General features: G+C 41.3%; 1 protein-coding gene across 2 annotated transcripts in view; it reads left to right on the top strand.

Annotated features, from left to right (window-relative positions):
• LOC134870920 (carbonic anhydrase-related protein 10) overlaps window positions 1–27,316 on the top strand; it is a 316,734-nt gene that overhangs the window by 12,506 nt on the left and 276,912 nt on the right. For both annotated transcript variants that reach the window (XM_063893449.1, XM_063893448.1), the window contains exon 3: window positions 25,979–26,053. In XM_063893449.1, the coding sequence (XP_063749519.1) occupies window positions 25,979–26,053 (75 nt within the window). The remainder of the gene's footprint in view (window positions 1–25,978; window positions 26,054–27,316) is intronic.

The raw sequence follows: 27,316 nt of genomic DNA, 5'->3' as shown, positions 1-27,316 counted from the left end.
TTCAGCTTGCAGAACATGTCTGATGGGAGTGTTGAAAGTTTATAAAAAATCAATATTGAGTTCTTCTGCAGAGGTAGCAGTGAGATTGCGATGGCAGTAATTAAGTCCCCACCTAACGCAATACCAGAAGAATTCAAAACAAGCCGAGTGAGCCAAGGCTTCCAGGCAGAGTAATATCCACACCTGATGCCAGGGACAGAGGCACATTAGCGGTTCTGCTCAACCTAATTTCTGAGGCACTGTGACCACCGCACATAATCACAGGTTACCTTCAGAGAGAAACGTGCCCTCTGGGAGGCTTGGAAATTTAAATGGGATGATGAAATCACTGCGTAGGGGCCTGTGGTGTATTCGTGACAACAACATGTGTCTCCACCAGCCGGCCATATGCCACCGGGTGAACAACCGTGTTACTGAGGAAGCCCGCAATCCCTCCCTGTTTTGAGTGGATGTTTCTCATGTTGCAAACCCCAGTGACACTCGCCGTCTGAAGTATGTTTCTGCCAGACTCCCTGCACACTCACTGCTGCATGGCCGTCTGGACAGTGACAGTGTGAGTGCCGCCCTTTAAGAAGGACATATAATACTAATGTTCAGGTTCCATAGGCTTCCTGGAACCTGTAATGTTCAAAAAGCTCTTTATTTCTCTCATACTGCCTGTGCTGCAGCACCTCTTTTCACCCTCTGTCTGAAACCAGAGCCCAGTCTGCTCTGATTGGTTAGCTGGCCGGCACATCCTAGAACTGTCCCGTACAATCACGTCCAACGTTTTGGAGCGCCATCCAATAGGAGCGTGAGTGTTACATAGGGATGTCACTACGTGACAGAAGTAAACAAAAGAGTAAAGAGTAAAGAAACTCTGGGATTTTAGCCTTTGCAGACCATTTACATGCACCAAAACCTATAGAACACACTACAGGAGAAAAGCTAAATAGGGCCTCTTCAAATACACTCTGCTGGTCCTTAAGAGAACGGAGACACTCCAGTTTTGAGGGTTTGGGTATTGTCAGAATAATCAATATTCTTCCCACAGTATTCACGTGAGTAGTGCTTTGAGAAAAAGAGAAATACCTCTGATTGCTTGTGATACCAAACACAACAGCAGCTTGACAGTTTGTTTTTTGTCTAGAATCTAAAGAAAAGGGTGGAGAACACCCCTGTTCTCTCAGACAGTCACTCCTCAGGTGATGCAGTGTAACATGTTTGCACTTTCCTAGCCTGCATGTGCTGACATAAATAAGTGCTTCTTGTACAGAGAAATCTCACTTACCTAACAGCTCACAAACTGCTTGACGTTTAGGCCTGGCTGACAGTTATTGTGACTGCAGGGCGGATATGATGCCACTCTTCACCTTCAGCAGTGACTCTGTGTTCAGAGGAGTTGTGCTGTGTTTATATCTTCCTGACCTGTCCTCCTCTTTATGACTGTCCTTTCTCAGGAGCACAGGTGGAAGTAGCATTAGTGTATGCAAAGTTTCTCAATAATGAGGTTTTGACTTTGACACCTGAGTCAGTGTTTCAACTTTTCCCCCCTGGTTTTTCCATGCCACAAAGACAAATGGAACCCTTCCTGTTTTGCTCAGAGCTACCAACACGGGCATTGTGTTACAAGAAAAACTTAATAAGTGCTATCATAAAGGCAGCGTGAAACTCCCCGCAGTATTCATAACCTGCCAGGCTTTGTTTCTTACTAATCCAGCTTTGTATAAAATCATGAAGTCCTGCGTCAGCTCCTTGTACTCCCTGTCGTCCTCGTTGGAGATGAGGCCGACGATGACGGAGTCGTCAGAGAACTTCTGCAGGTGACAGGTCGGTGTGTTGTGGGTGAAGTCTGCTGTGTAGAGGGTGAAGAGAAACGGTGCCAGCACCGTCCCCTGGGGAGCCCCCGTACTGCAGATGATGGTGTCTGATTGACACTCCCTGGTCCTCACGTACTGTGGATGGTTGTTGAGGTAGTTCAGGATCCAGGAGGTGAGGTGGTGATCCACCCCCGAGTGCTGCAGCTTGTCTCCCAGGAGCAGGGGCTGGATGGTGTTGAAGGCACTGGAGAAATCAAAGAACATGATCCTCACAGTGCCCCCAGCCTTCTCCAGGTGGCAGCAGCAGGTAGATGACAGCATCATCCACCCCGATGTCAGGCTGGTGGGCGAACTGCAGCGGGTCCATTGATGGTCTCACAATGGGTCAAAGGTGTCCAAGGACCAGCCTCTCCAGGGTCTTCATCAGCTGCGATGTTAGCACCACCGGCCTGTAGCTGTTGAAGTCCTTGGGGTGAGGGGTCTTTGGCACGGGTACCACACAGGACATCTTCCACAGTAGTGGTACCCTCGCTTGCTTCAGGCTCAGGTTGAACAGAAACTCCATAATCTCACAAAGCTCGTCCGTGCAGGATTTCAGGAGTCTCGAGCTGATGCCATCTGGACCCGCTGCCGTCCGCGCCTTACACCTCTGCAGCTCCCTCCTCACCTGGTTGGTTGTGAGGGACAAGGTGCCGTCAGCGGGCGGGGGGGTTGTGGGGGGAGAAGTTGCAGGGGCTGGTTTGAAGAATGTCTGTGAGCCGATGGTCGGGGGCTGGGTCGAGGTGTGAGAGGTGACAGGGCCATTTCCAGGCATTGGGGACAATGGGGGGTGCAGCAGGGGGGAATGGGTCGGGGAGGGGCGCCTGACTGATCAAACCTATTGAAGAAAATGTTCAGGTTGTTTGCCCACTGATGGTCCCCCCGGACCTGGGAGTCTGGCCCTTTGTAGCCAGAGATGGTTTTTAGGCCTCTCCATTTTCCGCTGACGTTCCTCTGCTGCAGCTGTTCCTCCATCCTCTTCCTGTAGTTGTTTTTCCCCCTCTCTGATCCACCTCAGTTCCCTCTCTACAACCTTCAGCTCGTTTCTGTTGCCTGTTCGAAAAGCCTTCTTTTTGTCCATCAGGAGAGCCTTTATCTCAGGGGTAATCCAGGGTTTGTTGTGTGGAAAACACTGTACAGTCCTGGTGGGTACGACGTTTTCCTCACAGAAGTTGATGTAGTCCAGTCAGTCAGGCTGTTGATGTCCTCCCACTGAGAGTCAGTGAACACATCCCACGCAGTAGGGTCGAAACAGTCTTTAAGGACCTCTTCAGAAGCCTCAGACCACTTCTTGACGCTGTGTGTGGGCACAGGCTGTCTGTTCACCAGAGGTTGATACACAGGCAGGAGGTGGACCAGGTTGTGGTCAGATCTGCCCAGGGGAAGAAGGGGTGATGAGCTGTATGCCTCCTTGGTGTTGGCGTACAGTAAGTCCAGTGTTTTATTGTCTCTGGTGGTGCAGGACATATTGTTTGAATGTGGGCAGAGTTTTTGAGAGAGAGAAGCATGATTGAAGTCCCCAGCGATCAGGATGAGGGCAGTTGGGTGCTGTGTTTGCAGTCTGCTAACAGTAGAGCTGATGACGTCACATGCCTCCTCAGCATTGGCAGAGGGGGGAATATACGCCCGCTATCGCCATAACATGTGAGTTTCCTTCAAGCCAAATGCTCTTTGGAAAGCAGTGATGCAGTATGTGTAGGGCTTTAATTCTGAAAGGCAAGAAGTGAAGGAGTGTATCTGACAATTTAGAAGAGAGAGGGTGTTATTATTTATTACCTTCATGAGTATAGTTATCTTTTGACAGTAAGACTGCATGACATGTTGTTAAGCTCAGTTGGTAGAGCTGGTGGACCGTGTACTGAGGACCTAGTTTTGAATCCGGCCTGGGACCATACGCTTCTTTTGGTCAATAAAGACACCGTTTGCCAAGAAAAATCTTAAAAAATAAAAAAGTAAGACTGCAAGATTTATAAATAGGTTTAAATTTAGTATCATCTGGTGCATCTCAAGCAGTATCCACTTCCTCTGTGCTGTGGTTGGAGTCGGTATTTATCAGGGACGGCGTACTGGCAGACAGAGGAAAGGTAAATTTATTCATACAGCACCTTTCAACACAAGGCAGTTCAACGTGCTTACAAAAATGAAATACATTAGGAGCATTAAGAAAATCATAAAATAGCATTTAGATGTGGAATTCAGATTAAAGGAGAAGATTGTACAACCGTTACTTATTGTTCAATAAACCACAGTAACTTAGTCTTGGCTTGGAGAGTGAAAGGTTGCTGGTTTAAGTCCCGATCAGGCCAGATATACGGACTGTGGACTGGTAGCTGGAGAGATGCCAGTTTACCTCCTTGATGTCCTTCAGCAAGGCACCACACCCCGACTGCTCCCTGGCCCCGACGGCCTCTTCGCTCTGACAGATTTCTATATAAATGCATGTGTTTGAACAATAACAGAGAGGAACATGAATTTCCCCTTTGGGATTAATAAAAGGTCATCTTATCTTAAACCTTAACTCCATGTGTGTAAATTAAAACAAACATTTTGTTTTATTGACATTTTCAGGATTTGAGATTCTATTATATCAAGAAGAGGATGTCCTCACATAAATATAGTATATATATTGTGTGTGTGTGTGTGTGTGTGTGTGTGTGTGTGTGTGTGTGTGTGTGTGTGTGTGTGTGTGTGTGTGTGTGTGTGTGTGTGTGTGTGTGTGTGTGTGTGAGTGAGTGACCACCTAGCCTGTCCCTCAGCAGCCTCGGCTCATCACATCTGCTGCTGAGGAATCTGAAGTCTATCAGCCAGCTGGAGTGAGACGACCTCCACGCCAGCTGTAATTTACCACTGGGAGATGGGACAGGGAGTGTGTGTGTGTGTGTGTGTGTGTGTGTGTGTGTGTGTGTGTGTGTGTGTGTGTGTGTGTGTGTGTGTGTGTGTGTGCGTGCGTGCGTGCGTGTGTGTGCGTAGTAGAGTGTGTACTTGTGAAGGATTAATGCAGACGGAATGAGCAAATTGAGTAAGTCGGAGAGAAGGACTGGCAGAGAGAACGTGAGAGGGGAGGAAGACAGTGGTGGTGGAGTGTGGGGGTTGATGAAAGTGTCCAGAGGGGTGAGAAGTACTCAGATCTTCTATTTGAGTAAAAGTAGAAGTACTCAGATCTTCTATTTGAGTAAAAGTAGAAGTACTCAGATCTTCTATTTGAGTAAAAGTACAAGTAATCAGATCTTTTACTTGAGTAAAAGTAGAAGTACTCAGATCTAGTACTTGAGTAAAAGTAGAAGTACTCAGGTCTTGTACCTGAGTAAAAGTAGAAGTACTCAGGTCTTTTACTTGAGTAAAAGTAGAAGTACTCAGATCTTATACTTGAGTAAAAGTAGAAGTACTCAGATCTTGTACTTGAGTAAAAGTAGAAGTACTAAGATCTAGTACTTGAGTAAAAGTACAAGTACTCAGATCTTGTACCTGAGTGAAAGTAGAAGTACTCAGCTATTGTACTTGAGTAAAGTAGAAGTACTCAGATCTTGTACTTGAGTAAAGTAGAAGTACCAGAGTGTAGGAATACTCTGTCACAGTAAAAGTATTCTAAATGTTCCTCCAGTAAAAGTAGAAAGTACTCTCATCTAAATGTACTTAAAGTAGCGACAGTAAAAGTAGTCATTGTTTGATTGGTCCATTTCAGAATAATATCTCTGATATGTTTTATAATGATTGATCATTAAAGTGTTCTCAGAGCTGGTAAAGGTGCAGCTACTTTGAATGGCTTTGTATACTGCAGGGTAGCTGCTGGATTTACTGCAGGTGAACTACAGTCTGATTTAAGGGCTGATTATATTTACCATCATTAATCCAGATCTGTAAAGTAACTAAAGGGATTACATACATGTAGTGGAGAAAAAGTACCTCTGAATTGTAGTGGGGTAGCATCAGAGAGGCCTGCACCACCCGTGCCCCAGTTCACTGTGCACCACACACAGGGAAAATCTGCAGCTGTTAATCTGATAATCCTGTGCAGATGTGAGGCCCTTCAACAGGAACAGGAATAGTGTGTGTGTGTGTGTGTGTGTGTGTGTGTGTGTGTGTGTGTGTGTGTGTGTGTGTGTGTGTGTGTGTGTGTGTGTGTGTGTGTGTGTGTGTGTGTGTGTGTGTGTGTGTGTGTGTGTGTGTGTGTGTGACGGAGAGGACAAATGTGTGTGGGTGACACAGCGCTGTTGTTCATCCTCTTCCCTGCCTTCCCTCTCCCTGACAGGGGCTGTTTGTTTTGCCATGTCACCAATTCTTTCTGGGATAATCCACAGCAGTTTACACAATGTGCCACAGAGATATGATGTTGAATCTGTAAGAATAAGATACTGTGACATCGGGGGGGGGGGGACATGCAGCACAGGGCCGCAGTATGGATTCCGTTGTGACGAATCACATATGAATGTATCATAGGAAGAGGCCGAATCCTGCTATGAATATCTGCTGTTGGGTCAGGAGGAGTTAAAATGACTCGGTTTTTTTTTACATTTATTTGGAAAGCTTTAGGATTCTTTTGCTGATCCATCCATCAGCTGTTCTGTTTCCTGTCAGTGGCTCCTGCAGGGTCATGATACTAAGACAGAAACATTTAAAGCTAGTAAATTTATTTTAAAAAACTGACTTTTCTGTATCAGTGAACCCAGAAACCTGACAGATTTCAGTGTGTGTGGATGACTATTCTTTTATCCATTTGTCAACCCTTTTGAAGTCCTTGTTACTGATATCTCTGACTCTGACATGACACTAACACTGATGGTCTGAATGATGTCATTGAGTGGTGCACCATGCTGAGTTGCTGATGGATACTTACACTTTCTGTCTAAAAGAGTCAGGGACTGTAGCAAAAACTGAATAATAATCGTTTTTATTTATAGAGCGCTTTTCTAAAAACTCAAAGACGTAAATGAGAGGAGGTTGGCATCTGAAGAGCGGAGGCTGCGGGTGTGGTGTTGGAGCAGGTCTGTGAGGTACGAGGGGGCCTGGTGATGAAGGGCTTTGTGAGTAAGGAGAAAGATCTTGAAGTGGAAGCGTTGTGGGACAGGGAGCCAGTGGAGGTTCTGCAGGACAGGGGTGATGTGGTCACGGCAGCGGATGTGGGTAAGGAGAAAGGAGTTTTGAATATCTGGAGTTTATTGAGGAGTCTGGATGGTGAACCATAGAAGATGCTACTGCAGTAGTCTAGTCTGGAAGAGATGGAGGCATGGATCAGGGTTGAAGCTTCTTCATTTCACATTATCAGTAATTACAAAATAATAAATATATATTACTCACATGCAAAATGTTCTATGTTGAGTAGATTTTAATTCTGGAAATGATCAGGCTTCGGGAGTAATGGATGTAGCTTGTAACAGGATCTTTCTTTTTAAAACCAGAAAAGATCATCTAGTATTTGTTGTGAAGGGTCAGGTGTTCTCCCTCTTCTGTCAGCTGTTCTGTTCTGTAGGCTCATACTTTAAATGTGAATCTATACGCCTACTGCCTGAATCTGCTTCATGGTTTTCACGTTGTTCTGTTTTTAATTCAGCAGGTGAACCTATATGTTCATAACATAGTGTGTGTGTTAAACTAAAACGGAGCATTTTCAGCTCAGATTCTATTTCTGCTTTTTTAAACTGTAGTCTGTTAGTGTTAATAAAGAAGCCCTTCACTGTAGTCAACATGAGTGTTACAATGGAGACATAAAGAGGGAACTACTCAGATTTAATTTGATAGCAGAGCAGTTATTTACTCCCTGAGTTCAATGAACATGGAGCCACTGTGAGCCTTCATTGTTATGGATTACAGTTTATTAACGTCTGCTGGGTAATCATGATCAATAAGCCCATTTTAATATATACTGAACTACTTCAAATACTCTCAGTCATGTAGGAACAAACAGATTGTCATTGTTTTTTGGTCTGTCTTGCTTCAAAGTGGGCCTGCACTGGAAAATCAAGTAAAATAATAACCATTACAAGGTGTTTTTGCTTGTAATAAGTACACACATCTGCCAATGGAACAAGGGAAAACACTGACAAAACCGAAACGTTGACTTTAATTAAATGTATTATGTCAACAGGTTGCACATACTGTATCTGTATTAAGTTAGTTGAAAGCAATAATATCATGTTGAACTCATCTGAGCTTAATATTATTGCTTTCAACTAACCTAATAGTTATCTGCAACCTGTTGACATAATACATGTAATTAAAGTCAACGTTTCAGTTTTTTCAGTGATTAAGCTTGCTAAGTAAAGTGGGATATTTAGATAAAAGAGATGTTGTCATAATAACAATAAGCTGGGAAAACACATTTTCTTCTCAAAAGATTTGTATTAATTTTCTTTTCAACACAAAATTCCCACACATGGGCAGAAACAGTATCACAATGCAGTGAGTTGTGCAAACATGTAGCAAAAAGTAAAAACATTCAATAGAAAATAAAAACATCACCAGCGGAAAACTGATTTTGAATTATATTTTACCAGAATCAGAAAGTGTTGTGACAAAACAAGCCAGAAATGCTCCAACGTTTTCTGATGATAGTTGGTGATTTTCCAATAAAAAGGTGTGATTTAATTCTTAAAACAAGTTGATCCATCTTCTACAAATACTACAGCAGCTAAAAAAACCCAACTCAAAATAAGATGTTTTCAAGAGTCTGACTTAAAGATACTTAAATAGTCTAAAATCAAAACCCTGTGTGTCACTGCTTTGTACTTCTTCTATCAAATGTAACAACATATTCTGACTAGATAGAAGACAAATATACTTTTTAGAGTGTGTTATGTAAAAAAAAAAAGCAAGTTAAGGTGTGTTTAAAGTGGTTCCTGTTTTGGATGATGCTTGAATGACTGAGTGTGTTTACCTGTTCAGGATGAGACACGGGACAGCGGTTATAGTGATGGGGGGGATGTCTGCTCACTGGCGCAAATACCCTGATGTAGTTCTTCTGTTCAGCGCTCACTGGATGGAGCAGCAAAAGTTTAGAGATGGGCGGTGCAACAGAGTGGAGGGAGTGTGGTCGGCAATCCTGAAACACCCCTCTGGCTCCTCTGCACACTCCTGATTCCACAAAACACTCTGTTAAAAATACTCTGCATAGGTGAGTGTTCCCCTCACCTGATAACTGTGTTTCAGTACATTTTGGGATGGGAAGCCCAAATGAAATCAGTCATTCTGAGAAAAAAACTGAAATGTGTTTTCCAGCAGTCAACCTCTTTCAAAATACCCAGAAAAAAATATGCCCCATTAGTTTATTAGAAGTTGATATTGCAAAACTATGCAGGCATTGATTTCTTTACCTTCCTTTGGAAGATTTATTTACTTCTTCCATAAAATGAAACAAAAAAAACCAAAATGATCAGTGTAACGTCAGTCAGATTCCCCGTTCTGTGCTGAAGACAATATCGCCTCTCAGTTCCACCCCTTCCGTATATAACAGCTGATTTATCACAATAAATCCAAACTATCCTCAGAATATTTAATTTAATACAAATATAATCATAAATTAAAAGAATATATTAAGACCTAAATTAATTAGAAAATATTTAATTTATAATCAACACATAAAATGTCTCTAACATTCCAGCACCTAATTGCCTAGAATATAGCAATTACAGCCACGAATAAATAAAGCCAATATTCAAAACGCATACAGCTCCGGAAAAAATGAAGAGACCACTCCAATTGTTCTTAAATCTTTATCTCTACATGTATGGCAGCCATTTCAGTGTCTGTTGAATTCCAACACAGAGAAATGTTGTCAGTAGTTTATATACAATAATAAAAAAGATATAATAATTAAATTCAAACACATACCTATAAATAATAAAACAGGAGAAACTGATAATGCTGAAGAGGTCTCTTGTTTTTCTTTTCTGGGGCTGTATATACATTTTCTTAACAAACGTGTCAGAGTTCATATGAAATTCATCTTGAGTTCATGTATAATTTTCTCCTTTTTCTAACTACAGTCCAACTAATCTCCAGCTTCCAGGAGTAAACCGTTTGTTGACAGGCCTCTGTAAAACGCTTCTTTTGGTATTGAAGCACTCATCCTGCAGCATGGATCTGCCCATCTTGTGGAATAAAAAGAGTGTGTGTGTGTGTGTGTGTGTGTGTGTGTGTGTGTGTGTGTGTGTGTGTGTGTGTGTGTGTGTGTGTGTGTGTGTGTGTGTGTGTGTGTGTGTGTGTATGTGTGTGTGAGGGGTAAAACCTGGGGCCTCACATCTGAATTTCACTTTGCAGCATCCGTTGTGTTTTTGCTTTCGATAAAATATAAGAACAATAGTTGACTCTATGATGTTGAGGCCAGAGACACCCATAAGAGGCTGAGGCTGGGAGGGAGTGCGTTCGTATTTTAGCTGGCAAATTGTAAATTTAATCCCAGTCCTATGCAATCAACATGTCGATGTGTCCTCGGGCTTGCTACTGAACCCTGAGGTGCTCCCGAGTTAGCAAGGTCAACGGTGTGTGAGTGTGTTGTATGATTGTTAGCTCACTTGAGCGAAATAGCACATTGCTCTTTGATGGGTGACTGATGACGGATTGTGAAGCACTTTGATTAGTTGTAAAGCGTGGATAAAGCGCTATATTAAAGGCTTAAAGCGCCACTAACCTTTCAGCGTTTCACCTGAGCAGCATCAACAGCAGTTAAACCAGGATCTAGTTTTTTCCATCAGATAAACACATAAAAACATCGGTAAGATACTGTACAACGGAGCCGAAAGCTGAACCAAGTGATTTTGGTCTGTTGAGGAACCAGACTGCTAAAACAAAATAGTTCCATCAAGTGAAAGCTCGGGGAGATAACCACGGCTAGCCTCAACTCAAGCTAAAATTCAATTTACTCATCGATTTTCCCCCACAGTAGCTGTTAGCAGAGGAGCATTTGATATCGTCCCAGCTGGGAGCTCATTTTTTCAGTATGGAAACGATTTCTTGATTTCTTGAGGTGAGTGTCGGGGGAGGCAGAGCATAGCGCCGCAGCATTTCAGAGGGGAAACCAATTGGTCTGGTCGGATTCAGTCTGCAGGGCCTAGATCGTTCACTTTGTGACACAGAGGCAAATGTGCCTGACACACACACACAACAGGAGCTTGGCGAGGGATAATTGTGTCATAAGTCAGTAAGCACAGCTGTTGGCAAGGTCAAGTTTCATTTATGGACGCACGTCACCAAGTTTTGTCTGTTTTTTTCTAATCCGTCTTTATTCCTGCTGCTCTTCCCTCCCTCTCTCTATCGGAGCCTGTCCTGTACCTGTCACCCCCCTCCCCTCTCGTTCTGCATGGTTGGGCTTCAGGATTGTTTGTGCCCTTCAATGAATATTAATGAAAGCCTTGGATATTATATGAAAATGAAGTGTTTATTCACAGACTCTCTCTGGAGTGTGAGGATGGAGTAAGCTGCTGCTGTGCTGAATAGGATTCAGGTCAGTAAGAGACTGTGGCCAAACACATCCGTCACACAGCTGCAGGGGACCCTTCTGGGTTCTGGAACAGCTCAGATACTTTAAACTGTGTTTGGCTGGTTCTATATGTATTTGTTTCTCAGGTACCAGAGAGACCCCTGACTTACTATTCTCCTGTAGCAATATGAAAATGTTAGATTACATGTATTAGGCACAAAATAGTAATCTCTTATTTTTTAAATTCAAAGTTTATGGGGTCACTTTCTCAAAACATATGTGTTGATCTTGTGTTTTTGGTCTCTTCTGAGAAAGAAAGGACACAAGAACTAATGACAGGCAGGAAGAAGGGAGAAAAAGATGCAGGAAATGGTAAGGAAAGATGTGAGGAAGGAGAGAAATCAAAAAAGACAAAAGGAAAGGGCTGGTGAGGGTTAGCTGGCTCCGATATTTTTTCTGATTACAGTTTGGTCCTGTTCTACTTTTCATTTGTTTTATTTTCTTTAATAAATATGAAGAACTCAGTACGGACTCCAATTGGAAACGTGTGACAGCTAAGATCCAAGCCTCTAAGTGACTGTTGGGAGTTTAGTCACCACAATAGGAAAAAAGGAAGCTTTGGAGGACGAAAGAAAGTCAGAAGGAAATAAGCAAGGGAATAACTCAAATCAAGCTAAAAAAAAACACATGATGCTGACGTCGTTTAGCTTGGTCCCCAAGCAGAGGACCCAGGTTTGAATCCGGCCTGGGACCATATGCTGCATGTCATCCCCTCTGTCTCCCCCTTTCATTTGTAGCACTCAATTAAAGACACTGTTTTCCCAGAAAATTCTTAAAGAAAACAAATGGGAAAAAACATATGATGCATCTAAAGCTGCTAGATAAATGAATCGGAGTCTATGTCTGCCTTCAGTCTCCTCTCACCGGTGTTCAGAAGGGACAGCAAACTGTACCCCAGTATGACACCTGAGTCAAACAAGATGCTTTTCACCTCTAAATAAACACAACATTTGTGTGACATTCTGTAAATTTGGACATTTACCAGGTTCCAGTGCATCCGCTGATCCCTTGGCTTTTTTCTGAATTGAGTGACACTTTCTGTTGAACAAAGTGTTCATTCATTTTCTACAGTTTTATAAGGGCGAGCTGACAAAAACCTGCTGTCAGCAGAGACAGGCAGGAGTCTCTGTGAGGGCTGACAGGGTGACAGGCTGACAGAAACACAAGCTGCATATTTATACACATTTATGTATGTGTGTGTGTGTGTGTGTGTGTGTGTGTGTGTGTGTGTGTGTGTGTGTGTGTGTGTGTGTGTGTGTGTGTGTGTGTGTGTGTGTGTGTGTGTGTGTGTGTGTGTGTGTGTGTGTGCAGGCACAGTGGTGAAATGTCACTGCAGTTTGGAAGGAATTGACAGCAGCAGATGGTCCAGGCTGAGCCGAGCTGTCTGAGAGTGTCCAGATATTAGACAGTACCGAACCCCACTGTACTCTCACACACATCCAGCTTCTTTAACACGGCTGTTCACATTTAGGAGGGAGATCAGTGACTCTCTTACGTTACCATTGTCAGTGATGGAAAGTATCTAAGCAAAAGTACTGTACTGTACATATTTTAGCTACATGTGCTACTACATACAGTTCTTCCACTACATGTTGGCAGCAGATTTTTGTTTTTACTCACTACCATTATTCGCCAACATGAGTTACATTTGCAGGTTTACATTATTAATACAAACATAAAATTACCTAATATATAGGTATATAGGATTTACTGTTATGGATGGAGAGGCCTGGCAGTACATAAAGTCATTAATGTTATCTCGTACTTAACCAGCTGCAAAATTAAATGGATGTACACATAAATGCATCACATTTTTTAACATTAATAATAATATTAATAATAATAATACATTTACAATTTATATAATGAGTGCTAGATTTAGCACTAAGTATACAGTATACAGTTTTGCAACAGATATGATCGTACTTTTACTATTTTGAATGTGAGTATTACAAAGCTGCACTAAGTACCAGATCTGAGCACTTCTTCCACTTCTGACCATTGTTCAGAGGGCGATTCAACGGCCTCGCATTTTAGCATCCGATTGGATCACTTTACATGACCTGCAGGGACGAACTCAAATGTCTCAGGTCATTAAATGAACATTCCCACGTGCGAGCGCAGGGCTGATGACCCGCTGCTATCATCATTAGACAGCGATTCATTTAGATTTCTGCTGCAGAAGCTGGGTTTTTTTGGGCCATGCATATGCCTCACTAGGTTCATGAAAATCACGTTAGACCATATGTGCTAGAGAAGCACCTCACACAGTGGGGTTCTGTTGCAGTATGGATCTGCCCATTTGTTGAATTAGGTGTATATGCGGTTGTGGGGTAAAAACTGGGGCCTCACATCTGAACTTCACAGTTAAGTATCCATTGTTTTTCTGCTGTGTATAAAATAGAAGAACTCCATGTGCGAAGAAGTTGACTCCATGTCAAAGTTTGTCAGGGATCGATAACAGGACCCAAGTGCAGTATTATAAACAAGGGGAGTCAGGTATTGGGGTTTAACTAAAAGCAAGCTTTATTAAAGAAAAAGCTGTTAATAAAACACAAAACTAGGGAAGCAGGCAAAGTATAAACAAAAGTTAAAAGTATCAAACAAAAGTTAAACAAACCAGAAAGATAGGAGGGCAGCCGAGGGGATTCCAGACAGATAGACAGGACCGGGAAACAAATGGAACTGGACCATGAGACAAACATGGGAATGACGACGACACGACAAGGAACACAAAGGGAAGACAGGACTAAAGACACAGGGACTAATCACAAGTCAAGACACAGCTGGAGAGGGGAGGAGAAACATAGGGACAACAGGTGAACACAATCAGACAGGATGGAAAACACAGACAGGAGGGAAAACATTTCAAAATAAAACAGGAAACAAAAATCTATAATCATGACACTAATAATGTTTAGTCCAGAAACACCCATAGGAGACTGAGGCTGTGAGGGAGTGCGTTCGTCTTTTAGCGGTGTGTGAGTGTGTTTTATGATTGTTAGCTCACTTGAGTGAAACGGCATCCCAACCCAGCCCTTCTAAATGCACGTGTTGTTTCAGTGCTGTGGAATTTGGACGTCCAGCTTTTTAGCACACATTTAAAGGCAAAGCATATTTTTCCTACCTATTAGACATTTCCAGTTAATAAATCTTGTTTTGATATTTTAACGAAACACGTGTATCATGCATTAAAAAAAAATGTATCTTGAAAAACGTTAGTTACTGTTGTCATGTCAGTGGAACCTCTGCATTTAACCCATCCCAGTACCTGGAGCAGAGGGTAGCTTTTGTACAGCGCCCTGGGACCGGTGGTTGGGGGGTCCGGTGCTTTGCTCAAGGACACCTTGGTGAACTTGGACCTCTGCAGTCCGACCGGGGACGTGAACCGGCGACCCTTCGCTCTCTCTGTATGCTTCGGTCCCTTTAGATTAAGCAACCAGTCACAACCCTCTTTATGAAAAAACCCTCCACTATTCTCTAAAATAGTGGAAGCGGTTTAAACATTCTAGATTAAGTGTTTAATGGCTTTCTAACGATAGATGGTTAGTTATATACTTTATTTATCCCAAATTATGAAATTATTTTGTTCAAGTGTCAAGCATTACACAAGTTAGAAATCTTTAAATAAAATGAATACAAATAAAAAGGTTAATTTAAATGGACACTAGTTTTTACAAATTCACAATAGAAAAGACATTGGACTGAATATACCGTACATTTATATTTAATTTAATATTCCATTCATTGCATATAATATCCTGCTTTAATAGTTTTTATTTATGAACAGTTTATAGATTCTTTATCTGCAGAGTCAACTGTGTATATTGTAGAAATGTTCGTTTATTCGAAGTCCAGGAGTAGGTGTAATAGAAAACAAAGTGAAGCTCCTCATATAAGTTTTAAAAGGAGTATTCAATAAAATGATGCGGCAGTAGGTTTTACAATAGTTTCACAGCTGTTGGCTGTGGCTCAATGGTTCGGAGCACGCTTCCACAGGCCACGTAAGAGTCGAAACTCAAAGTAGTTATCTGTCTGGCGGTCAGCGGACAAATGAGATCGATTTTACAATACAACCATCTGTTGTGCTACTATCCCTTTCCGGTCATAAAAATAAACAACTTCAAAATCAGACAAATTCCGGTCTTGTCTTCTCTCATTGGTTGGTACCGGGGGCTGGATCCAGTTGGCCCCTTGTCGTCACATGGGTGTTTACCTGTCTTTTCTATTGGCTGACGTAATCGGAGGTGGGTCCTCTTATGACGTCACCGTCACCATCTGTTGGCGTAGCCATGAAGCTTCCACCGACGATATTCTATTATGCAATCCTTCTGAGGTTTATCAGTTATTAAACATGTAATAGTATTATTGCAGCATCACTGAGTGAGACGTAGAGGCGGTGTGTTTAGTATGTAACTCCACGTGTCCTTCTCCCTCTACTTATAATACTAATACAATACAATATTAGCTACATGCTGTCTGAGGCTAAAACCAACATCCGGTTACAAAATAAAACGATTTTCAAAATAAGACAAGTGTTGTAGTTACACATAATATTGATTATTATTTCTTACGATATACAGTATATATAGATATATATATATTTTCTCTAATTCCGGATAATTTTATTTCTATTTTGAGATGTTTCTATTTTAGAATTGTTTATTTCTACTATTGAATTTCTAATTATGTGCAATGCCTTGTTTTGTTTTATGCGGCTGCAACAAAACAACAGTTCCAGTTTGGGATTAATAAATTACTTATTTTATGTACAAATGTCTTATAGTATGCACGTAGTCACATCTAGCCTCTTTTGACCTTAATTGAATTCAAATGTGCTGAGATATTTCTCTGAACAATGCATGGAGACCAGGTGAAAACTATATCTGATGCTTTCTAAAAGTGATGGCTTGTTTGGTGTGGCTCTGAATGGCAGAGAGCTCATTATCCGCACTGTGTTGTGTAACTGGGACAGCCTGTCAGAGCAAATGAGGACAACTAGCACGATGTCTCTCCTCCGTCAAACAACTGGTTATAGAAATGTCTTAGGCTACCTTCTGGAGGAATCGAGTCATTCAATTTCAAACAAGGTCAACCACGGCATTGATTCATTTTTTTGCTCTACCGAAAACGCTTATTGTATGAGACTGCATAAAAAAAAATCAAAAAGACAGCAACATGCATACATCCCAAAACCTACTTAAAACAGTGTAGAATAAATTGCCTATAGAAGCCTGGTGTGTAAATGTGAATGGAATATTTTACCAGATAATTTTCAATTTGGATAATCTTTCTACTCCTTTGAAAAAAAACCCATGACCTCTTACTGTGATCAGTTACGGAATAATACCTTCCCATTATGTTTTATAACTTAATGATTAAATGCTATCAATGACATTCATATTGAAAAATATAAATAATATTTAGAGAAAGTTTCCTTAGTAGTGCCTGCTTGGAGTCAAATCTTCTGTTTACGAATGTCTTGTGTGCTTTTTGGGAAATTGCTGTTAAGGACCCATTTCAAAGCAAAATAATGAATTTCATAGGGTTATCACTAGATAATGTTCATTAATTAATGCGTTTTTTGCATAGAAAAATCCATATATTATACTTTGAATCGACCGACTGACTAACTTGGCAGTGAATTGGCATTCTGGTCGTTGACGTCAGCTGAAGACTCTTTAATGCTCTCCAGCATTGACCTGCTCACCTCTTGCCCTCTGTATTGCCCCCCCCCCATGTGACCCTCTGTGACCTGCCGTTGTGTTTCAACATTACACCTTCCAGCGAGTTTTTAATTAGCTTCCATTTCCAAGGGGAAACATCAAATGAACAAGCCCTAAAACTCATCTGAAAGTACATTCAGTCTCTGAACGTTACGCAGCCGGCTCTCATTATCTACCTCACACACTCCTTGCAGTTTAAAAAGTAGATAGTTTATATTTTATACTTTATTGTACTGCCATATACCGTCTATCTTAACTGCTCTGGGAACCAATAAAATGGAAAATGGTGATACATCAATGCTCCCTCCTTTCTCCCACCTCCTGTAGCGTCTCATCTGCATTTCCCTTTATAGATCCGAGGTATTTCCTTTCTGCTGATATTAGGAACTGTGATTTGGGTCGCAGCCAGGCGATGTGAGGTATGGGACGGGGCTGGCGATGCTGCTTTTTTATCTCTCGCTCTCTCCTGATGAGCCACAGGAAGTGATTACGTCTCATCCATCAGCAGCCACTCATATGGAGTGTGACACCAAAATGATATCCTTTTGTATCTGCATTTTTGATTCAATTAGTCTGAAATTAATTAAATAACAAAACATACATTTGGATTTTATAATACATTTGCATTCACAGACACAGAGAAAACTGACAGAACATCTTAATAAGCCTTTAAAATGATAAAGTAAATTATATCAAAAAGGATTAGTATCATTAAACATATTGTGGTTCCATATTAATGTTTAAATATACATTCATAATTAAAAAAAATATATAGAAGTTATTAACTGATTAGGAAAATCAAATGGTCAACTGATTAAAATTCATTTAAAGAGGCAGTTTAGTCTTTAAATGTTCAGGAACATTTTTAATTATTACCATTACTAATTTCTTAGCATAACAAGAAAAAACATTACAAAGCTTACAGTAAATATAACAAGGACATTTAGTTCATGCTAAAGCTGTCGATTTATATGCATTGTGCATATTTGTGCATCTCAAAATGATCATGGAGTTGATTATATTCTGACTAGTGTATTTTAGTTTCACACCAGAAAGCAATAAACCTGTGGGCAAAGGATTCACGTGTAGTGGGAGTTTATCTGGAGTTTATCTGGCTGTTAAGCTATATACGCTACATATACCACAGACAAAATACATTTAATTCAATCATTTTTTACAAATTGTCTTTTTCATTTGTAATACACTTCTATCTAAAGTGTTACATATTCCATAGTTTGGTATTTCATGAATTTTCAGATTTATTATATATTTCATATTTCTTATGACATATACTATTGTAACTAATGCCTTGGGTTTCCCACTGGCACCATGAAAGGTTTAATAAACCTCACAGAATTTTTCATTGTGGTTTTTCAACAGCGGTCTTATAGTCTAAAAAGTGTCACATATAGTCCAATGAGACTAAAATAATGGGAAGAGTGAGCGTATCAATCAAAAGGCTTTGGTTTCCTTAATGTTTCTGTTTCACTGTGCATATTTAGTCAGAAAACAGCCATAAGAGTGACAAAACAAACACACACACACACACACACACACACACACACACACACACACACACACACACACACACACACACACACACACAATAACAGTGAATTTTACCGTACAGGTTTGGTAAAAAATCTCTACAGTCGCATTCAAACCAGCCTTGTTAAATTCGGTTGATTCGACCCTGGAGCTTTTAATCCCTTGGTGCGGTTCGTTTGGGTTGGTGTGAACTCAATTCGAGACCTCTGATGTGAACTCAACAACCAGACTCTGATTCGCCTAAAAGAGGTGGTCTCGGAACACTTGCTAGTGAACTCTGAAGCGGTTTATTGTTGGTGTGAAAACAGTCTGCACCAAAACATAGGAAGTGTAGTATTCACGCTTCATTTCCTGTTCTGGTTACTGGAGGAGAAGTTAGCAAATTGTGGCTTTCATTCAGTCTGAAATCTTTCCTTGATTCACGGAGATTTAAACAGAAACTAGGCTATATTTGCTCACCTCACTGGTCCCCTGTGTACACCAAAAGGCTGTGGTACAATGTGTTATAATGTGTTTAACACACGTTGTCTGATTATATAATCATATGCACTGTTTGCTAGAGTCTGTTGATCTGCTCTCCAGATTAACAGCAGCATGAATAACCTGCCGATGAATCATGGTGGAGGCTACAGTAGAAATTGCCGGGATTGGCGTTTTTTCCCACTTAATGTCTGACCAATCGTTGAACAGCATTTCCGTACACATGACTTTTGTTTACAATTTATAGTTTGTTTGAGTTTTGCCTGTGTGAATGCAAACAGAACCTTCCAAAACATGACATGAATCAATGTAACAAACTGGCGTCTGGTGCACACCAGAGAAGAGGACTATAGGTGTGAATGTGAGTTAACTATATTGTCCTGCTGTGTTTAGGTCAGTGCTCAAATTACCATAATTTAAAAATAACAATGACAGTCTGCAGGCTGTCCTTCCATGCATTTATGTGAATTCTCAAATGACAAAGATGAGAGCATATTGTAAAACTCTGATATGATACCCTTTCTCAGGCTGTCCTTTATCATTTTCCATTTTCTCCAAAGATGAGTGTTGGGGCCTCGAAGGTGCATCATTGTGATTAGATTTAACAACACTTCTAAATTGGAGGTATTTATACAAATGTTTTGTATCAAGATTTAATTGACAATTGGATTTCGTTGTTGCTGTGTATGTTTCTTATTGTATCTGAATACATAAGGAGAGAGGTTCCATTTTAGCCCCCGGGGGGCATCCTTTGTGGATGCATTTTTCAAAAAATACACACGGGTCCCGTCCCTCAGCCCCCTCCGGTAGATTCACTATTCTTAGGTTGTTCAGTCGTGATCTGGTTTCCAGGTCCGGGAGTTTGTCCTCCAGGGTTTTGCTTATTGACTCCACCGTGTGTAAATTAGCTTGCAAGCTAGCTACGTTTGCTATCCCTAACTCTGCCTGGGAGCAGGGCCGGTTCTTCCTACAGGCCATCAAGGCGACCGCCTAGGGCGCCAAATTGGCGGGGGGGCGCATTTTTTTTTTTTTTAAAGCATGGGATATAAAACCCTCATTGAATTAAATGAACATGCCCCAACCCATATTTCGAATGAAAATGTAATATTATATTATATAAAATATACGTGCATCTCAATATCGCCTAGGGCAGCCAATGGGCTAGAACCGGCCCTGCCTGGGAGACTCTCTCTGCACAGTCACTTATCTCCTTCCTCATATTCTCAATAGCCGCCATAATTGCATCACATCTTGAAGAAGACTCTGTTTTCATGGAGCTCACAGCAGCCAGTATTTCCCCCTCAATCACTCCTTCAAGTCCACTTTATCCGCTGGCCTTGTGTTCCCTAACCGTCTGTTTTCCACTGCGCATGTGGCAGTCTGTCAGTCTCGGTTGCTTAGACACTCTTCTCTTTACTCAATTTACCGGTTTTCAACATCCCAATAACCACATCCACACTCCCTACCGTTCTATGTTGCAAATTAGAGTATCTTTTGTAGAAATTGTTGCAGTTTAAGCAAAACTGTGTGAGTCACAAATTCTCAAGTCGCTGCCATAACCGGAAGTCCGATTGTGTGTTTTTTTAAACACATTTTAAGAAGTACAAATTTAAATGGATAGTCTATGTGTTTGCCTAAGTAAGTTGCCATTGGGAACGTAAAATGAATGTGAGGAGAAAGGCTCTGCTGGCATTTCTGTTCATTTAGAAGCAGAGTAGCCATTGTAGCATATCCGAAAAAAGCGATTACTTTTTCCCTATGAAGTAGTGTAAGGGATTCCAATTGAAACTCAGTAATAACAATAGATACTAAGCTGGAGCTGATATTAATTCCACTGAGTATGCATTGCTGCCTCCAACCAGCATCAATTATCTCTGCACCGACTGGATTTAGCTAACAAGTAAAAACAACAGGTCTCCCACATGGAGCCACATTTGATGGAACACATCCAAAAAAATAAGCAGGGACATTTTATAGCTGACTGCTATCTCTTTTTTTTGCTTGAAACTGCAAATGATTTCAGATCTCCCACAGGGAGAGACTAATCAGATGCCTGGGTGCAGATATGCTGAACAAACACAGACATTTAAAGATGTGTTTTAGGATTAACTAGCCACAGAAACAGCAGACTGCTTGTATTAATCATTACATCTATCTCGACACGTTGGTGTCCAGAACAGCAGTCCCTGTCTTCGCCATTGTGCCCTCCAAGCTCATCATTAAGCTCAGGGACCTTGGGCTCAACAGCGCCCTCTGTGACTGGATCATGAGCTTCCTGACGGGCAGATCCCAGGCAGTGCGGATGGGGAACATCACATCCTCCACCTTGACCCTCAACACCGGAGCCCCTCAGGGTTGTGTGCTCAGCCCTCTCCTCTACTCCCTGTTCACGCACGACTGCGTGGCCACACACAGCTCCAACACCATCATCAAGTTTGCTGACGACACGACCGTCATCGGCCTGATCACAGACGGCGACGAGACGGCGTACAGAGAGGAGGTCAGAGCCCTGACATCTTGGTGCCAGGACAACAACCTCCATCTCAACGTCAGCAAAACAAAGGAGCTGATTGTGGACTACAGGAAGAGGCAGAGAGAGGCACACACACCCATCACCATCGACGGGACTCCTGTGGAGAGAGTCAGCAGCTTCAGGTTCCTCGGGGTAAACATCAGTGAGGACCTGACATGGACACATCACACCAGGGTCATATCCAAGACGGCTCGACAGCGGCTCTTCTTCCTCCGCAGGCTGCGGAAGTTCAACATGGACTCCAGGATACTCTGCAACTTCTACAGGTGCACCATCGAGAGTATCCTGACTGGCTGCATCACCGCCTGGTATGGCAGTTGCACCGCCCTCAACCGTAAGACTCTACAGAGCGTGGTGAAAACTGCTCAGCACATCACCAGGACGGAGTTGCCATCCATGGAGGACCTCTACACCCAGCGGTGTAGGAAGAAGGCCGGTAGGATATTAAAGGACCCCCATCACCCCAGCAACAATCTGTTCTGTCTGCTGCCGTCTGGCAGACGGTACCGCAGCATCCGGACCAAGACCACCAGACTCAGAGACAGTTTTATACCACAGGCTATAAGACTACTGAACTCCTGAGCTGTGTGAATGTCTACTCACATCTGTTTATAGTACACACATACATATATATTATACACATCTGCCATACATATCTGTTTATAGTACACATATCTATATATTATACATATCTGCCATACACATCTGTTATACATAATATATGCATCTGTCCATACCTCCTCATTCAACAGTGTAAAGTATTTAAATACTTTCAATGTATTCCACATATGTATATATTTCACATCCTCAAATCTGTATTGTTAATATTGTAAATATTCTTCTCTCTTTTTCACTATTTTATTTATCTTTTGCACCATGTATGTGGAGTTGTTGGAGGAGCACGCGACATAAGATTTTCATTGCCAACATATACGCTGTATCTGCTGTGCATATGACAAATAAAACCTTGAAACCTTGAAACCTTGAAACCTTGCCTCTCATAAATTCACAGGTCGATCACAGCTGATCTCATAAAGTCTGTTGATTCTGCTCAGAGTTTTCTTCTGTGTGACTGAGCCTCAACTCCGCCCTCCACACTGTAGTGCTGCAGGTTGGATTTATCTCAGAGTGTGACACAGGGTGAAGAGAGAGCTCTTTATGGCTGAAGAACAGGACGGAGTATTGCTTGTAGTTATGAGGGAAAATCTTGCTAATAATTCTACCACTGAGGCAGTGGTGGAAAAAGTATACAGATTGTTTGCGTGAGTAAAAGTACTAATAATACATTGTAAAAATACTACATTTCAAGTCAAAGTACTGCTTTTAGAATCATTAAAGGTCTGTAAAATAAGGAAAACGTACTTAAAGTTTTAGGAGTAAAGGTGCTAATTTCAAAAAATATATTTAAAAATATTTTGGAGCAAAAGCAGCAAATATACACATTTAAAAAGCTGGAACAATGAGATATCATTAAAAAAACAACAACTTCTGAGCTTAATTGCTGCAAATGAATAATTTATTAACCAACCCGTTATTTTAGTTACTTGAATATAATGTTGGGTGGTTTCATCTATACCAAATAATCATGAGTTTTTCCTAAGGATTGTGTCAAAATCTGAATTTATAAATAAATCTGTACAATAAATATAGTGTAGTGGAGTACAAAGTACAAACTTGTCTACCAACATTTAGTAGAGCATAAGTATAAACTAGTATAAAATGAAAATACTAGTATAGAACTAGAGTACAAGTATCTCAAATGTTAACTTAAATGTCCCCTATTATGCAAAATGCACTTTTTGATGTCTATAAAAGACATCAAAAAGTGTATTAAAAAAATCATAAATCTTGTGTAAGGAGACACACAAAGTGTCAGAAAATACAACCCCTCTCTGTTTTCCTCCTCACCCACATCTCTAAAAACGGGGGTATAAACGAGCTGATCCAGATTTGCTTCAGTTAGGATGTCATATCGGACATGTGGGCTGGCTATAGAACTCCTGGCAACGTCCCGCCCTCTTTACACGTCCCAACCTAACTTCCCCCATATACAGTTGCTAACTGAATCCCCTCCGCAGCCCCTCTGTGTGTGTGTGTATTCAGCAGGATGTCTGCAGGAGGGACTTAGAGTTGCTGTTATGTATGATACATATCATGTCTCTGTTCTAGTGGTAAACTCTGAGAAATATTTCAGAAATAATGCTGGATGTGGTTTGGAACATAATATGGCGTTTAATCACGGCAGCGTTTAGCTGAGTTTCTCCCGGTAGAAAACTCTGTTCAGAGGAGAGATCATGACGCTCCAAAGGGGCGTGGCCAGCAGCAGCTACAAAGGGGCGTGGCCAGCAGCAGCTCCAAAGGGGCGTGGCCAGCAGCAGCTAGTTCATCTAAAACTGAACAGGGCTGAAATAGAGGGGGATGAGGCATGCTACAATGGGGGAACTGTTTGGTATTTTTAGCAACACATTTCATAGACATGTTTTGTATGGATTTGGCCCTACAATATATTGTTGAAATATAGCGTAATAGGAGACCTTTTAATTACAGTGCTTGAGTAAATGTACTTAGTTAGGCTACTCTCCAGCACTGCGCAGAGGATCCCATCACCTCGGGCAGTCTCTCTGACAATCACTACAGCGAGCTATAATGGGGAATGTACTGTGTCAAGTGTTAGCAATAGCAATTTTAACAAGTAATTTATCATCTAAAGTGGTAAAATGTGTTAGAAAAGCAACTCCAATTTATAGGCTGGAGTCCCACTGCTGTTTCCTCCTTTATAAAGCGGTTGCAGCGTAGATTTCCTCTGAGAAAATAACCTTTTCTGGACCGTATCCAGCCGGCCCACCCCTCTGAAATTGAACCTGCTCTTAGTGTTACTGCAGCAGGGCTGCTTGGAGCGGATATGAGAGGAGGAGTGTTGTTCAGCCAACTCAACTTATATCAAAGACAAGCAGGCAGGGCAGGCTTCGGACCCTCCATCAGCGCGATCTGTGAATGAACAGGAAAGAAAAAAGTTAAGGTGTGAAAAGCAATAACCCAGAGGCTCGGCGGGTAATTCTCCGTCATCTCTTTCTCTGTGCGGAGACCTTCACTTAGTCACCTCAATTATACTGTACCGCCCCGCTCTTATCTGGGCCTTCCTTCCACTGCACACAACCTGATGGAAGGCAATTCCACACTCATGCCTATGGGGAGTCATTGCATCAGGGAGGGGGGGCAGGGGGTTACTCTGGAAAAAAAGAGTGCTCCAAAAACAAGTAAAGGAATAATGAGAACAAGGTGTTTTCAATTATAATAAGATCGGCCAATAGTACAAGTGAAAATGTGCTTGGATAGATTTCTTGAAATAAGATGGGATATTTAGATAAATGAGATCTTGTAATTAGCTGGGAACATTTATTCTAAACTATATTTTACCAGAATCAAGAAATGTTGTGTTACAAAATAAGCCACAAATACTCCAAATGTTCTGTTTTCTGATGTTACTTGGTGTTTTCCAATAAAAAAGTGATCTTTCTGAAATCCAGTTAGAGCTACAATATGAGGTTTCAAGGTTTCAAGGTTTTATTGATCATATGCACAGCATATACAACGTTGGCAATGAAAATCTTATATCCCATGCTCATCCAACAACTCAACATACATGGTGCAAATAAGATAAATAAAATAGTGCAAAAATGATGATCCATCTTTAACAAATACCAGAGCTGTCTAAAAACCTTGTAACATGTCAAAAAATACTTATTTGATACATTGAAAATACTGAAACACTGACTATAATAAAATGTATTATGTCAAAAAAAATCACAAAACTGTGACATTTGGTTGAAAGCAATACTATTAAGTTCAACAAACTATGTATGCAATATTTCAAGGCTTTTTGTTCATATGCCCAGTAGCTACAGTGTAGATATGGCAATTAAAAACAGTCCCAGGCTCCTCCAACAATGAAACATAATATATACTGTATAGGACATGACACAAATAAAACCAATACAAATAGTGATATAAACAATAGAATAGAAATAAAAGAGTGCAACAGAGTGATGCAATATGTGCAAGTAAATGTACAGTTGTGTGAAATCTGTTGACATGATACATTTAATTAAAGTCAATGTCTAAAATCCAGACCCTATCTTACTGCATTGTTGCTTCTTAAGTTATTATGTCTTATATTGAGTCATATTGTGACTAGAAAATGAGACGAATGTTCTTGGCAAGTTGTTGCAGTTGTTTGGTGTGTACGTATGTGTTTGCAGTTGTACCAGAAGGTGAAGTGTGCGTTTGGAAATGGCGTCTGAGGCAGGCCTGCGTTTGTGCTTTCTTGTCTGACTTTCAGAACAAGTGACTGATGTCCCTGCTCTGTTTTCTCTCCTCGCAGCACAACCCAATGCGCCGAAAATTCACGACGGATGGTGGGCGTACAAGGAGGTGGTGCAGGGGAGCTTTGTTCCAGGTGAGTCTCAGAACACTATGCGGCCCTTTGATGCGTGGTGGTTCCCACAGAATACTGATTTTCCTGAATTAAACTGTGTGCTTGATGCTGATGGCGGTGCTTATTACATATTTAGAAAAACATCGGGCCACCTTGCCATTGGCATCAGTTATTATTCCGACACGCTTCTACACCCCTTCCCACACAGATGACGCCTTTTTCTCTGATTGATTGACGGCAGCTCACATTTCCCTCCAACTTCTCCATCTTGTTGTGTTTCTGTGTGTGCCAATTATTTCCCCAAGATTTACAGTTCCTGCTGAGCTGAGGTGCTTCTGATGGAGCCTGCAGGTGGCTGAATGTATGAGTGGGTAATGTCTGTGCTTATGAGGACCAAATGTGTGAGTCTGGGCAAAATTATTAGGGAAAGTTGAACAGAAAAGTTTGCAAGGACTCACTCACTCAGACTGAAGGTTGAATTTAAAGCTAATGGTGACAAGAGTATTTTTTTCTGATGAGAGGTGACGTTTAGGATAACATTTTGTCCATGCCAATATTCTCAACTAAAATAAGGCATCCTTAACTTCATTAAAAGGTGCCGTATTATGCTTTTTGTGGTGTTATTGCAGGTGCATACTGATATACACCTGAACATCAGCAGGAGAGGACTCTTTAAAGTAGAGACGCTACATACTGATATACACCTGAACATCAGCAGGAGAGGACTCTTTAAAGTAGAGACACTACATACTGATATACACCTGAACATCAGCAGGAGAGGACTCTTTAAAGTAGAGATGCTACATACTGATATACACCTGAACATCAGCAGGAGAGGACTCTTTAAAGTAGAGACACTACATACTGATATACACCTGAACATCAGCAGGAGAGGACTCTTTAAAGTAGAGATGCTACATACTGATATACACCTGAACATCAGCAGGAGAGGACTCTTTAAAGTAGAGACACTACATACTGATATACACCTGAACATCAGCAGGAGAGGACTCTTTAAAGTAGAGACACTACATACTGATATACAGCTGAACATCAGCAGGAGAGGACTCTTTAAAGTAGAGACACTACATACTGATATACAGCTGAACATCAGCAGGAGAGGACTCTTTAAAGTAGAGTCACTACATACTGATATACACCTGAACATCAGCAGGAGAGGACTCTTTAAAGTAGAGTCACTACATACTGATATACACCTGAACATCAGCAGGAGAGGACTCTTTAAAGTAGAGTCACTACATACTGATATACACCTGAACATCA

Source organism: Eleginops maclovinus, chromosome 10 (assembly GCF_036324505.1).
Source record: "Eleginops maclovinus isolate JMC-PN-2008 ecotype Puerto Natales chromosome 10, JC_Emac_rtc_rv5, whole genome shotgun sequence".
In the NCBI taxonomy this organism is placed as follows: domain Eukaryota; kingdom Metazoa; phylum Chordata; class Actinopteri; order Perciformes; family Eleginopidae; genus Eleginops; species Eleginops maclovinus.
Note: the sequence above shows the minus strand (reverse complement) of the source record. Positions and strands in the feature narration are given on the sequence as shown.